Genomic DNA, 14,941 nt, shown 5'->3' on the forward strand with positions numbered 1-14,941 from the left:
CTGTAGATAATGTAAATGAAAGCGTATGAAATAAATGTTGTTAGTTGTATCTGGCACAATAATTTATCCCTTCATCCAATAACACAATAAAGTGCTCACACAACTGATAGTTAGCAAGGCAGATGTTCTTTTATACAACTTGCAACAGTGTAATACCTCCATGTTAATTAACCCACTACTTAATGTAATTAATTAATGGAATACAGCTGCTTAGTTCAAGTATGGATTGCTGAAATGAACTGAATGTGAAGTGTAATGCACTGTGTACTGTAAGTATACAAATTGCATTATAAACAGATAAACGCATCCTACCAACTCTCCTTCTTCAAATACGGTTGAGGTGGCTTGACGGAGGTTGAGGCAGCCCATACAGCTGCGTCATGGCATGAACCAGGGAACCTGGCATTCAGGAAGAGTATTCGCATGGAGGCATCGCAAACCTGGGTATATGAAAACATGTTTAATGAGAACCTTGTTGTAGGTGCCCTTCGCGGACAGCAAAATGGAAGAAAGCATTATTGGAGAAGAGAAAGAGACATGGGGCAATTGTGCCTCGTACTGGTTTGAGACATGCATGGTACTGAAATTCTGAGCAGAAAAGGCACATACCATTAAGACGTTGATGGAATGGTAGCCTTTATGGCAATAGTAATTCCCATCCACAAATCTCGGGTCGAAAATGCTTGGCTGCAAAATTGCTACCTGCGTACCGTCGATAGCCCCTGGAATCATGAACACACTTTTTGGGATATGTCGCAGGCAGCACATTTCAACAGACAGTCAACTCGAACCATGTGTGATCACTCGTAACTTATCAGTACAGCATGTATACTGTACTACATTATGAGTCACAGTGCACATAGTGACTGACATAGACCCCTGTCTCGCACGAAACGCCTCTGCACCGAAAATCAGTGTATTGAAAACACGTAAGATAACACAGGATTCGCTCTGTGCATTAGCCTTTTCATGCGTACATATCATGTGTGGTCACATACCGACACAGCCTGGGAAGCCTGCCAGCTCATGAAAGCCACGTTTCACTTCTAGCTTCGCCTCAGGAGTTGTGGGGAACCTCAGGTACTTGGGCGCAAGGTACTTTAAGATGGCTTCGCTAATTTCATGGACAGCCTGTGACACTGCACGCTTGCTGCATACGATCGTTTCCTCATTTCCAATGTTTCCAAGGAAAGCTCCACTAGCGTAGAAACGAAGGGCTGTGAGGACTCTCCGCTCTACGCTCAGAGGTGTCCGACGGGATTCTCGGGCTGAAATGTATATTTTAAAAATGGGGAGCTGTTACGTGCGCAAAGAATGGACCACATTATGATCGTGTACTTACTGCGCTGCAAGTCCGGCCTAACAGCTTCGCACACCTCCCTGGCAGCTTCCTTCGACAATCGGAAGGTAGCAATGAACTCGTCTTCCGATAACGCTTCGAAAGCATCTCGATGACTGCGGAAGCTGCGTACCGGCTCTTCCTCAGCAACACCTTCTTCGAGGAAAAGCAGATACAAGTCCACCGGGTCCGCCATTTGCAACGCGAACGTCGAGGAGCTTTGCGTTGTTCTGTGGAGGTCGGAAAGAGAGATGCGCAGACCTTAAGAGCCAGGGTCGAACTAAACGTTTATTCCACTGGGCGGCCCCAGGAAAACTATAGCGCGCTTAGCGTGCCGCGCGTAGGTGCGTAGCTGGCCGGCTTCATCGTTGTCGGCCGGCCGCAAAGCGGTGTCTGCTACAGGGCCCTCCCCCTAGACTCCGGAAGGAGCGATCGGACCAGGAGACCTTCTTGCGGGGAAGGGGATGGGCTGGGATGGCAAGCGGCGGCGACGCAGAGAAGGGGACTGCAGAACAGGTGGGAGAGACAGGTGGCTCGACGAAAGCGGGCTTGAGCCTGTCAATGCTCACGGTGTCAGACTTCCCGTTGACGTTTAAGGTGAAGTGTTTGCTGGAGCGGCTGATGACTAGGTGCGGTCCGGAGTATGGCGGCTGCAGGGCTTTACGCACGGCATCACGCCGCACAAAAACGTGCGTGGCGGTCGAGAGGGCTTGGGGCACGAAGGGTGTGCGGCCGGGGCAAGTACGCGGCGAAGCTGGTCGGACGTCCTCGAAAATCTGGCGCAGCTTGTCGACGTATGTAGGCGGGTCGGTGACAGAAGCTGGCGACGGGACGAAGAAATCAGCTGGCAGGAGTAAGGTGGTGCCGTAAACGAGTTCGGCCGGGCAGCAGCCGAGGTCTGGTTTCGTGGTGGCGCGAATGCCAAGCAGGACGATGGGAAGGATGGTAGGCCAGTTGACGGCGTTTTCGTGGGCCATAATGGCTGCCTTTAGTTGACGGTGAAAGCGCTCCACCAACCCGTTGGAAGATGGGTGATAAGATGTGGTTCTGATTCTGCTCGAACCGAGGAGCTGGAGGAAAGCCGAGAAGAGCTTGGCCTCGAACTGAGCGCCACGGTCAGTTGTTATAAGGGATGGCACGCCAAAACGGGCGATCCAAGTGGCCAGGAATGTTTCGGCCACAGTGGCAGCTGTTGCATCCGGCATCGGGGCCGCCTCTGGCCAGCGGGTAAACCTGTCGACGGCGGTCAGGAGGTAGCGTTGGCCAGAGGATGGTGGAAGCGGGCCCACGATGTCGACGTGCACATGATCGAACCGTGCGTCGGGGGGCATGAAACGGCCAAGGGGAGTAACAGTGTGCCGTCCGATCTTCGATCGTTGGCACGGGTTGCAGGCGGCCACCCACGAACGAATGTCGGCATTCATGCTTGGCCACACAAACCGTGCACCGACGAGTCGTTGGGTCGGCCGGACTCCGGGATGGGCGAGGTTGTGCAGCGAGTCGAAGATGGACCGACGGAGAGGTGTGGGCACGTATGGTCTGGGTGGAGAAGTGGAAGTGTCGCAGCAAAGGCGGGTTGGTGAACCTGGGAGCGTGACGTCCTCAAGCCGCAGTGAGGTGGATGACGCGCGCAAGGCTTCCAGGTCACTGTCGGCAAGCTGGGCGTGAGCCAGGGCTTCGTGCGACAGCGGTTCAATGGTAGCAATGCGGCTGAGGGCGTCAGCGGGGCCGTTCTGAGAGCCGGCGACGTGCTCAATGCAGGTGGTGAATTCAGCCAGGAAAGCTAGATGACGCGTCTCGCGAGGCGAGTAGCGGCTGCTGGCCGATCGGAAGGCGTACATAAGTGGCTTGTGGTCAGTCAAGATGGTGAAACTTCCGCCGTCCAAGAAGTGGCGGAAGTGTTTGACCGCAAGGTACGCTGCGAGAAGCTCCCTGCCAAAAGTGCTGTAACGCTCTTCTGCCGGCTTCAGGGCTTTAGAAAAGAACGCAAGGGGGCGCCAGTCGCCGTCGATGAACTGCTGAAGGACGGCGCCAACCGCGGATGCGGACGCGTCGACCATGAGAGTGGTAGGCGCTCCGGGGCTGGGGTGGACGAGTAGTGCAGCAGAAGACAGCAGGGTCTTGATTGTGTCGAAGGCAGCGGACGAATCTTCAGTCCACAGGAGGGCAGGAGATGTATCGGGGAGCTTGGAGTTCGCCGACTTGCGACGCTTGGGACGTGGGGGAGCGTCGTCTTGGCGTAAGAGTGCTTCAAGTGGGCGAAGAACGTGGGCGCAGTGAGGTATGAATCGCCTATAGAAATTCACGAGACCCAAGAAACGCCGAAGCTGCCGAATGGTCTTAGGCTTCGGGAAGTTGTTGATCGCTTCCACCTTGTCCGGAAGAGGGGTGATGCCGTCGGCGGAGACTCGGTGGCCCAGGAACTCCAAGGATGGAACTGCGAACTCGCACTTCGCTACATTGATGACGATGCCATGCTCTGCTAGGCGTGCAAATAGCAGGCGGAGGTGGTCCTGATGTTGAGCGAGGTCTTGGCTAGCGACGAGAATGTCATCAATGTAGGCGAAGACGAACGGAAGGCCCCGGGTCACCGAGTCGATAAACCGCTGAAAAGTTTGGGCGGCGTTTCTAAGCCCGAAAGGCATTCGGATGAACTCGAAGAGGCCAAACGGTGTTGTAATGGCCGTCTTCGAGATGTCTTCCGGGGCGACAGGGATCTGATGATACGCCTTAGTCAGGTCTATCTTAGAGAAGCACTTCGTGCCGTGAAGATGCGCCGTGAAGTCTTGAAGGCGCGGCAAGGGGTATCTGTCGGGGACAGTGGCAAGGTTGAGAGCGCGGTAGTCCCCGCATGGCCTCCAGTCGCCCGTTTTCTTAGGGACCATATGAAGGGCAGAGGACCAGCTCGCGGATGACGGGCGAGCGATGCCTTGTCCAACATGTGTTGGAATTCGGCCCTAGCGATCTTCATCTTCTCTGGACCCAAAGGGCGCGGGCGACAGAAAGCTGGGGGTCCTTTCGTCTCGATGTGATGGACTACATCGTGTCTAACGGGCAGAGTCCAGTCCGGCGGCTGTGTGAGCGACGGGAACTGCCGAAGGAGGTCGTGGAAGGGTGGTGAAACGGTAGGGAGAGACGCTCCGATGAAAGGCTCGTTGGGTGGGGGAGCAGAGATCGCCCGGACAGATAGGTTGGTGCAGCCGTCGACGAGTATGGAGACGTCAACAGAAAGGCGAAAATGATGAAGAAAGTCCGCACCAATGATGGCTTGAGAAACGCCGGCGACCAGGAACAGCCAGGGAAAGTCCTGTCGTAAGCCGAGGCTTACAGTCAGTAGCTTCTCGTGGTACACCGGGATGGCGGTGTTGTTCACTGCCATAAGATGGAAAATTGGGGCGCGTCGACGGTCTTGAGTGGTCGCAGGTAAAACGCTGACGGCAGCTCCGGTATCCACCAAGAAACGGGTCTTGGAGGAGCGGTCCACAGCGAAGAAAAGGCGACTTTCTGCTTGGGTAGGGGAAACGGTGGTCGCCGTCAGCGATTCCCTTGATCGTTTCCCGACCATCCGCAAGGTCGTGTGCAGCGGGTGGCGGCGCTGCCAAAACGCTCGTGGTACCAGCAGGGAGGTGGAGTGGTGCCGTCGGTAGGGGAAGGGGTACGGCTATTGAACCTCCGAGGGGAGCGGTAACGGCGGGAACGACTTGAGGAACGTCGGCGTGGGCTTGGTCGTTGTAGGGCGGCCACTGATTCTGAGAGGCGCTGCATCTCTGCGCGCACAGATGCAAGCTCGACGCTGATGGCGTTGATGGCAGAGGGGGACGCTGAAGGGGATGGATGGCCAAGGGTCCCAGAAGGAGGCGCGTATGGTGGAGCCGTCTGATTGACTGCTCCGACCAATGCTCCCGGAACAGCGACTTCCAACACCTTGTCCGCGTGCTCCGCCAGCCGGAATAGGGGCAAGGTTTCAGCCGTCGCGAGAACCATCTGCACGGTGGTCGGCAGCCGCTGTAAAAACAGTTCTCGAAGGAATGCTTCGTCGATAGAATCGGCCCGGTCTGCTAGAAGGGCTTGCATCGCGCGGAGCAGCTGCGAAGGGCGCCGGTCGTCGAGCTCCTCGGCGCTTAAGAGCTGTTGTATCCGTTTGCGCTCTGACAGCATGGTGCGCTTAAGGATGGCGGCGCGCAGGTGATCGTATGGGGTCTGAGGCGGTTGGCTGGTGATGACATCGGCAACGTCCATGGCAATCTCTGGTGGCAACGCGGCGACGACGTGCCGGTACCTTGCCAGCTGCGATGTGACGCCAGCAAGGAGGAACTGCGCCTCGACTTGATGGAACCAGATGGCAGGGTTCCGCGACCAGAAGGGTGGTAGCCGGACGCTGACATGGGCGACTGTGGGTTGGGAAAGCGGCGGTGCGCCCGAAGGTAAGTCTGGTTGGTCGGGCTGGTCGCCAGCGGGATTCATCGGCGTTGGTGTTCGTACTGGGTCACCAGATTTGTGGAGGTCGGAAAGAGAGATGCGCAGACCTTAAGAGCCAGGGTCGAACTAAACGTTTATTCCACTGGGCGGCCCCAGGAAAACTATAGCGCGCTTAGCGTGCCGCGCGTAGGTGCGTAGCTGGCCGGCTTCATCGTTGTCGGCCGGCCGCAAAGCGGTGTCTGCTACAGTTCTTCCTTCTCTGCGCGGGCGATTACCCTCTGCCACGCGCAGTAGCTGCGCCGTTCTCGAAAAACGGGGTTTTTTTGACCACCCGCGAAGAGTACCACGTGAGCGTCACGTGAACGCCCTGTTGCTATGGTGAAGACGACGCGGAAGGCGGAGGCATCGCGAGCTCGCAAGCTCGCGTAGTGTTCGGTAACGCGCCCCTGGTTTTTTCCTTCGACGACAACGATAAAGCACGCTAGAAGCGTCGTGGAAGTGTGCCATATTAGGTTCATGCGCAATTATATCTTTTGTTTTCTTTTATATTCACGATCTTGGGCTGGTTTCATTCGGTGGCTGGAGGCACTCTTGTTTTGTTCGGCACTTTGGTAGCTGGAAGATATTCAAATAGAAGGGATTGCAGCCTTTGTTGTGGTTTCCAAACCTTGAAGGCTGGCTGGGATACTAAAAACATGGTTCGCTATAGTGTACTTTTAGGACAATGAGCTGCTAAAAGATCAGTGTAAGTGTTGGTGCCATCCTATAGGATCGGCCCCATGAGGTATTTTGTACGAAAAGTTGAAGCCTGCATAGTATCATATTATTTAAACGAGCGCGAGCACCACAGCATCGCATATCGTGAAATACCATTACAAGGAAGTCAAAATAGACATTCTAAGGAGCACGTGCATATCTTCACTTTATATTGCCTACTTTGGTGCTTTTGGGTGCTTAAATGCCTGGCTATTTCGGGCCCTTTAATTGTCTAAAAATTCGGGCTGGCGTTTAGAATAGGGTTTCCCAGCCACAGGACGAGGCGCCGGCGCCTCTTGCCGGTAGTATTATTACTGCTGGCAAGTCACTGTAAAAGAGAAGATGCTCGAAACCTTACGAGTATACCGCATTGTTAAGAGTAAGACTGAGTCATACTCTAAGTGGAAACCGCTGTACACTTCAATTGCCTTTGGTGGTTTGCAGATGACACGACAGCGATACTTAAATTGTTGGTGTATCTGTTAATTTTTTTAGAAATAGCGATTGAGCACAAAACCCAAACAACACAGTTTACGTGCGCTGTGGCCATATCACTTGTCCCGGGGACCTTTTCTCTGGGGACCTTTTCTCCGGTTCAGTGGGGGAGAACGCGAAACGGCTTTTCTTTGGGGGGGGGGGGAGTGTCAACGGCTTGGGAACTTGAAAAAAGGGACAGCTAATGATGTCATACCACGAAAGGTCACAAAGCAGCTCGCGGAAAAGGACCGCGAGGTCTAACAAACATATAAACAGCTATTCCTGCGTGTATGCGTTTTTTTTCTTTCTGCAATGGTTTGGAGACCAGCTGACACCCTGATTACATTATTTTGTGAAATTAACTCTCAGCATCAATTTTGCGTATTACTCTTCATGAACTGAAATCGAAAAGTCTCTGGTATTGCAGAAAGCTGGAGGGGTCGCAATGCGATATCTTATATTTTTTGAGGGTCGCAGGGCGTCAGAGTTTGGAAGGCACTGCGCTACGTAAACTGTCCCCGCATCTCCTCAGTTTCCCTCTATTTTATATTGCCCGTGAAGCGACCTCATTGGTCCGTCCCCCAAATAAGGCTTGACATTTCAAGGTTAAGGCCCACGTGGTTCCTTTTGTGGATCCATGCGAATATCCCTTTATCGCTCCCTTGTAAGTTCCCTTCGTCACGTATCATCGGTCCCGTACATAGATGAGGAGTTATAGCCCCATGTAGTAAGTAATGTTGCAAGTAATGCCGTAGCGTTACTGCAGTAGCATAGTCAGATACTACTGGTTTATTGCATGGGGGACGACTTCACTGTCGTTTTCCTTCTCCCAAACGCATTGTGAGAGGTACGATTCCGGAGAGGGAGGGAGGGTTGAACCCACAATCAATGAGGGAAGCATTGCTGTCGTTTATTATACTTGTGCGCAAGGCGTGGTCTTAGTTCCTTGTTCTGCTTTTCTTCCTTTATTTTTGCAATCACGTTTCGTTGCACTTTCAACAGTTCGGCAAGTCCTATGCATGAGGGGCGGAGGCGCAGGGTTAGGGGCGCAGTGTTAGGCTCAGTGTTAGGGTAGCTTTCTTTCTTGAGGAGTGGGACGGGGAAGGGGGTTCGGTTTAGGAGTAGCAGAATTCGTGGGGGGAGACGAGTTCAATCACAATTTTTTCTCTTTCTCACAATCACATCACATGGAGTAGGGTTAATCGAGGCATTAAAAATGTACAATGTATGTCGTATATGCTGCGGGGAGTTAATCAATCGCAAAAAATACACGGCCGACAGGGTCGCTTGTGAACCATGCGTCGTTAATTTTTACAGCAATCTATATCGCGCTTAAGTGGGACAAAACGGTGAATTTCGAAAGCTAATACGTGTTACGGTTCAGTTAATTGTTTGTTCCCTCACTACCACCTACGTTTCTGTCTCGTCCGTTCTGTCCGTACAACGTGTTCGACGTGTTATTCTTCTATACATCATCTACCTTCCAGGTTCATTCAGTTGGTAGTTAAATATCAAGGAAGCTGGCTGAACATAAGATAGCAACTTGTCGCTTTTGTATCCTTGTACGTCCTTGTATCCGCTCCTTTTGCATCCTCAGAGCGGAAAATAACCAATAACCTATACATGAGCTCTGCTGTCGTTCTTGTAGTACCAACCAGAAAAAGAACGATGGACGTTCTGTGCCAAAGAGGCTGGAAGAGACGGCAAATGAAGGCGAATCAGAGACGGTAACCAAAGGTGAAAAGAAAGAGGAGAACCAAAAGGCGCCTGAAGAAAGTGGAAGGGGGGGTGAGGAACCTGAGAATGATGAAGGAAATGGTGAAGGAGGTGATGAAGGCGATGAAGGAAATGGAGGGGGCAAACACAGAATGAAGAAAATGAGACAACAGAAGCTACCGAAGAAGGGGAGGAGGAGGACAACAATGAAGAAGGAGGTGAAGTAGGTGAAGATGAAGAAAATGAGGAGTAGCCAGAAGATGTAATGGCCGTGACCACTCGTCAAGGAAAAAAGAAGCACGCAGTGGTAATACGACAGCCAAATAACTACATAAAAATGTGAGATAGCACGATTGGATCTTAGGTCTTAGAGTGGTGTGTTCCCAGATAGCCTAGAATATGCGCCTGTAACCGCAAAGCTCTATTTGATTTTTACGTGCGACCCTTTAAAGATTATCCATTTCCCTCAATAACGGCCGTGTCGTCGTAGTACAGTATACTATGGAAGTAGGCTAGAGGTCCTTCAAATTGGTGTCACGCGTTCGTCTACACTTTTTACAAAGGGCAAAGGAGAAATCGTATCCACCTGCACAACAGGATGTTGGGACAATCAGGACTTTCGTAGCTGAAAACAAGAATAACGGGAGGTGATGTACCCTTCGAATGTCCCGTTTCGTGCGGAAGCACAGAGTACTGGTGCAATAAAATACGTGTACGCTATCACAGTAGGTACCCCAACAACTACACGAAACGACGCAACACACACACAACGACACAACACAAAGACACGAAAACGAAACCGTGGCACCTCCTCACATACGTTTGTTTTCAGCCAGTAGCAGACGACATTCGAGAGGGCGCCACATCTCACGCAAATGGTCCAATCGACAGACGCTTTGTCACGTGCTTTCTCCAACCTTTTCTTTTTCTCAGGCGCAGAGACGTACTGCCGTAGCGTATTGGCAACAAAAGTGGAGGTTCGGCCACAAGGACTGGATGATCCCATTTCATACGCTGACATACGAGATGAGACTGGAAATACCAAGAAATCCACTAAATACACAAATACTCTTGTAAATTCCCATGTGGACGATACATATTTCACGATCCAAATTTAAGGGTGTATCCGAAACCCACCGCAGACTATATTGAAATAGCGAAAGCCTGTAGTAGCTTCTTATAAAAATGGTAAGTGCAGTAGATCTACACGTAAGCAACATAGCAGTTTTTGTGCTGGCTTTTACGTGTTATAATAAGTAAATACCTTTTATCATGAGCAAAATGGGTATAAATGTAGCTGCGCAGTTTCTTTTCCGTATTTTCACTACCTCTGCAATCGGTTGTGATGATTAGATATGCAAAACTTCCGGACATTTTGAATGGCTTGAAAAAACTATTCCTCCCAAGTTTTTTTTAAGAAAAATTGGAGAGTTTGAAGGAAAACGAAAAAATGAAACATGCCACGAGCCAGGAGCACGGTTGTACAAATGAGAAGGGCAACATTTCCCTAAATTTGAGTGGTACACTAAAAACTTGCACCAAAGCAAGTGGTCATTGCTGGTTTTGAAAGTGTGCCCTCAAACTAAAGAAAATATTTTTTCGGATGTGTACAACTGCCAGCTTCCATTCACCTGTCCTCCTACTTTGTTCACACATTTAGACAGTAGCATTGGAGGTTATCTAAAACAACCAAGTTCCTGCAGAATTTTCACGGCGATATAACATTTCCCACCCAGGGACACCGAGTCTAAGATCAGTGTCACTCAAAGTCTATACCACTGGGCAAGGATACGCTTGCTTGTGAATCGCTCGATGCTTTTCCCACATTGAGGTTGGGGTGCACATACCTCATACTGTTCATCCGCGTTCCCCCGTGATCACGTTGCATATAGTTTGATATGTACACTTCCAAACTAAGATGTACACTACCACGTCGCATGACGACGATGCTGCAAGGGCAGGGAATGTCTCATGAAACACGAGGAAAGCCATGCGACACTTTACTGTACTTGCGGACTGCTTGCTGTTTGTATGGTGCCTATGATTTGCACATGGTGAAATGTTTCTAAGTGTCCGTGTGGCCCGCGGACGAACCGCTTTCCAAAAGCTCACTATACACACATGGAAGATGCACAAAAATACGTAAGTGCCATCAGAAAATGATGACGGTGATATTTGCTGATGATGCTTCGTCCTGAGGTAGGGTGAGCAGCCCCACATTGCTACCGTCCTCGGCCGGGTCTCTGTGTCTCGCTCGCTGCTTTTTGCCCTGTCTAACCAACCAGCCAAGCCCTTCACCTTGTTCGAATAACTTCTGAATAGTCTCCGAATTCTGTATGCAGGCCTTCCGTTGCAGATAGTGGACCACATAGTCATTTAGGTTCCTTCAAAACCCGACATTCATTTCTGTACTTAGTCCAAATGTTAAAGCGCACTTGTTCGCTCAAAGGGCATGCTATGGGCTTCGCATGTTCTGAATGACTGTTGTAGATGATCTGGAATTTCACGCTCTAGCCTCATCAAAAAAGTATCATCAAAAGACACTTCTTCGCAGCCTGTATGCTCAACTGAAGACTTCTCTGTATATTCAGGTTTCCGTTGCTTGTATTGGTTGTTTAGGCATTCCTACCCGAGCCCTAGCCCTATAGCCCGAGGGACTCTGCTATATAGCCTACAAGTCTTCCACGGAATTTCACAGACGCAAGAACAACGACTGCGGTGTATTCTAGCACGGAGCTTAAGGGTAAGTCTTTGCGTCCCGAGAGCTGCGGAAACGCGGATGGTGACAGCAGAACCCCGCGAAATACCCATTGAAGTCTTACGGCAGAGGGAGACCATTCGCCATTACTTGCGCCTCAGAGCACACCGCCGCCGCTATCCACTAATAGCAAAAGTTTGTCGCCGGAAGCAATGTAACGCATACAGCTGTTTCATGGAAGTGAAACCTAAGGTTCCCCCGTTTTCTGCAAGATCAGTGGTGTCCACGACGCCTCCGTTGTCGCTTCCAGTACCATCGATCGCGTTGTCAATTCCTGGTCTTAATGTCAAACGAAACCAAGTGCCTACATCAGTTCTGAAACAGCTTGCAGCGGATATGATGCACAGTCAATATTCTGACCACACTGCAGTTTTCACTGACGGATCCTCGAGTCATGAATGTTCATCGTCTGCATTTGTTATTCCAACTGACGGTGTGTCACATGGATACCGTCTCTCACACCGCACATCATCAACGTCGGCTGAGCTATATGTTATCCTGTTGTTTCTACGTAAGACGTCCTGTGACGATCCGCGGGCCTGGGTCATCTACTCAGATTCAAAGGCTGCTCTTCAATGTATAGCCAACATGGGAACACCTGGATCGCTCGCCCCAGTTGTCACTGATGTCCTCCATCAGGTTCAGCGTCTAAGCGATCACGGTCATCATATATCCCTGCAGTGGGTCCCGGGTAACTGTGGTTTCAGCGGAAACGAAGAAGTCGACAGAGCGGCAACGGCTGCCCAACAGTCTCGGACTGTTGTACCAACGGTGTTATCAAGAGGAGACAGGAGATCACTTCTGAATGAGGTCATTCAGCCACTAGCTCGTCAGCAGTGGAGCCGGGACATCACTGACAGGTCTCTCATGTATTCGGTGGATCCCACTATGTCCTTCTCAGTTCCTGACCGTTTACCACGCTATTTTACGTCCCTCCTGCACAGGCTTTGTCTCAACGTAGCCTTCGCTCCCCAATTCAAGTGCCGAATCGGATACTGTGACAGGTGCCTATGCTCCAAATGTGGCGTCGTAGCGAACATTGAGCACGTCCTAATAGAATGTAAGCTCTACGAAACGGAGAGGCGGCAACTCTGTGCTCAGCTGAGTGGTGCTAGCCGACAGACGTTCAACCTGGCTGCAATTGTTGGACCATGTCAGAGCCATGTGCAACACCGTCGAGGTCTTCTGATGTTCTTGGAGTTCCTCTTGGCTACCGGCTTGCTCCATACTCGTCGGGGTGGTTCCCCTCCCCTACGATATATTAACAGCCCCAGCAAGCCACGGTGCACAATAGATATCACAAACAAATACCTTTATTCGAAAATTACAGCCCTTTCAGGGGTGCTTGTCTATCGCGAGCGAACATTGTCATGATGCACAAACGTGGAACACAGATGAACGCTGGCCACTGCATCTCTCCTTCACCATTGCGGCTGCTCTGTGGTCACGCTTCTTTATCTTTTCCACACATTTGGATTCCTGTTCTTCCCCAACTTCCGCTTCTTCCGCAGAACGCAACACCAACCACCGAAGATGATTGACTCACTCATTTACTACATCGCCTGGAAGTAACCTAGGAGAAAATACAATGTAAAAAATCCAACAACCGAAAAAGCATGCTTGAGAAGCATGCCTACTTGCTTGTGCAATTTAGGCTCCTCTAATTCACGCATCAACGTTCGTGCATGAAGCGCAGAGTTCGTTGTATCCGTCCCTCAGTCGTTGTGTCCAGCCTGCCGGTGATCAGGACCATTGGGAATCAGAGCGAAAATGAACGAAAATGCGTCGTGCAGACGAATAATTACTTATTAGATATAATACGCACCTTAAACTACTCCAATCTTGAAAGCTACCAGCGAGTTTCTTAAAGTACCAGGCAGACTCGTCCTCGCTCCCCGACGTTTCAAAACAAACTGGTTTGCCAGCGGTTGGAAGAAACGCATTCTTCCCAAACGTGCGATCCCTCACGGTCACGGGTTCCAGTTATTGCACTTCTTTGATAGAATGATAGTGCAGAGCCATTACGGTACTGCTGTATGAGGGATTTTATTGACTGGTATTCGGCATCACGCGAAATATTTTTGCAGCACATGGGGATCGTGAGAAGGCGTTCGTACACTCTTGGAAATGGATCTTCTATCGTGTCTTCTACAGACACCCGAAAAACGGTAATTTTGGGGTTTCTACGTAGAGACACGCGAAAGCGCGGGGAATGACGTCGCATCACGTGGCTTCCCTCGTAGAAGCCACAAAAGTGGCGTCTGTTTTATGCTTTACAGTTTCCTCCTTTCCCGGTCATTTCCCCCTCCCCGCGTGCTACTGCTTCCCCTCTCCCCTGACGCAGGCTTGGCAGGCAGGCTTGCAGTCAACAGAATTTGTTTCAAAGGGGATTGAAGACTTTATTTCGGCAAAGTTGTGAAATTGTGGCAGTGATACAGTGAATATTGACTAGACTTGCAAACTATGCAAAATACCCTTTTCACAGAGAAATGACTCAGAGAAAATAAAAATGAATAAGAACTACACATAGTCAAAATATCACAGATTGCACAAAACGGCGCGGCTCGACGCCGCTGCTGCGAAACTATTTGCAAGCTTGAAACTCGTTACGAAACAAGTTTCGCTGGGATGCAGACCTGTTTGCTGCTCAGGCAGTGGCGTATCTAGAGCTACCTGCGCCCATGGCAACATGGTTAACATGATGTCCTTGGGGATGCGTTTTCGTGTGGTCCGCACTAGGTTTCACACTACAACCTCTGTAATGGCGGGTGCTTTAGATCATTTATGAATGTGCCAGGTTGAGTGCCCGACCTGGCACATTCACACCCGACCACATAATGGCGCCCCTGTTCACCTGGCGCCCATGGCACCTGTCCACACCTGCCACACCCTAGATACGCCACTGTGCTCAGGGCATATGATCACCATATTTCAGCGGCTCTACATCTTTTTGTGGGGGCTGTTGATATGGCGGTTGTCACCCGTTGTGCAGCGTTTCCTCCATGCTTCCCATCCTGGCCTCGAATCGGAATTCTGCTTCAAGGCGTAACTGTGACAAAGTAAACGACGACAAAGACGCATTACAAAGTGGATAGGAACAACATTAAGTGTAATAAAAGTCACTATCGACAACAGTGAAAGGGTACGAACTATAGCTTATACTAAAACGATGATAGGTGAGGCGACGAGGAGAGAAAAATGGTACATTGGTACCACAGGAGTACCAAGTTTGTAGGAGGAGAGATCAAAGAGAGAACTTACTGAATGCGGTCATGGTCGACAGGTGAGTGTTAGCATTGGACACATGTTCCGGGTAGCACTTGTGCCGTGTACCAGCTAATATCTGTCAGTCTTCGGTATGAATCGCACGCACATTTCCTCCAGGCGACACTTTGAACACCAGTGAAGTCTTCGTTGGTGACGTCCATACCCACTGCGGCCAGCTGAGACAGAGAAAGGGTTACTCAAGCCACGGT

General features: G+C 50.7%; 1 protein-coding gene across 1 annotated transcript; it reads right to left on the minus strand.

Annotated features, from left to right (window-relative positions):
- Positions 1-4,873: 4,873 nt before the first annotated feature.
- LOC135379992 (uncharacterized) lies at positions 4,874-5,803 on the minus strand. Its single transcript, XM_064612488.1, has one exon. It carries the CDS (start codon positions 5,801-5,803, stop codon positions 4,874-4,876), a length of 930 nt encoding a protein of 309 aa, XP_064468558.1.
- Between the last annotated feature and the right edge of the window lie 9,138 nt (positions 5,804-14,941).

Source organism: Ornithodoros turicata, chromosome 1 (genome assembly GCF_037126465.1).
Source record: "Ornithodoros turicata isolate Travis chromosome 1, ASM3712646v1, whole genome shotgun sequence".
Lineage (NCBI taxonomy): Eukaryota > Metazoa > Arthropoda > Arachnida > Ixodida > Argasidae > Ornithodoros > Ornithodoros turicata.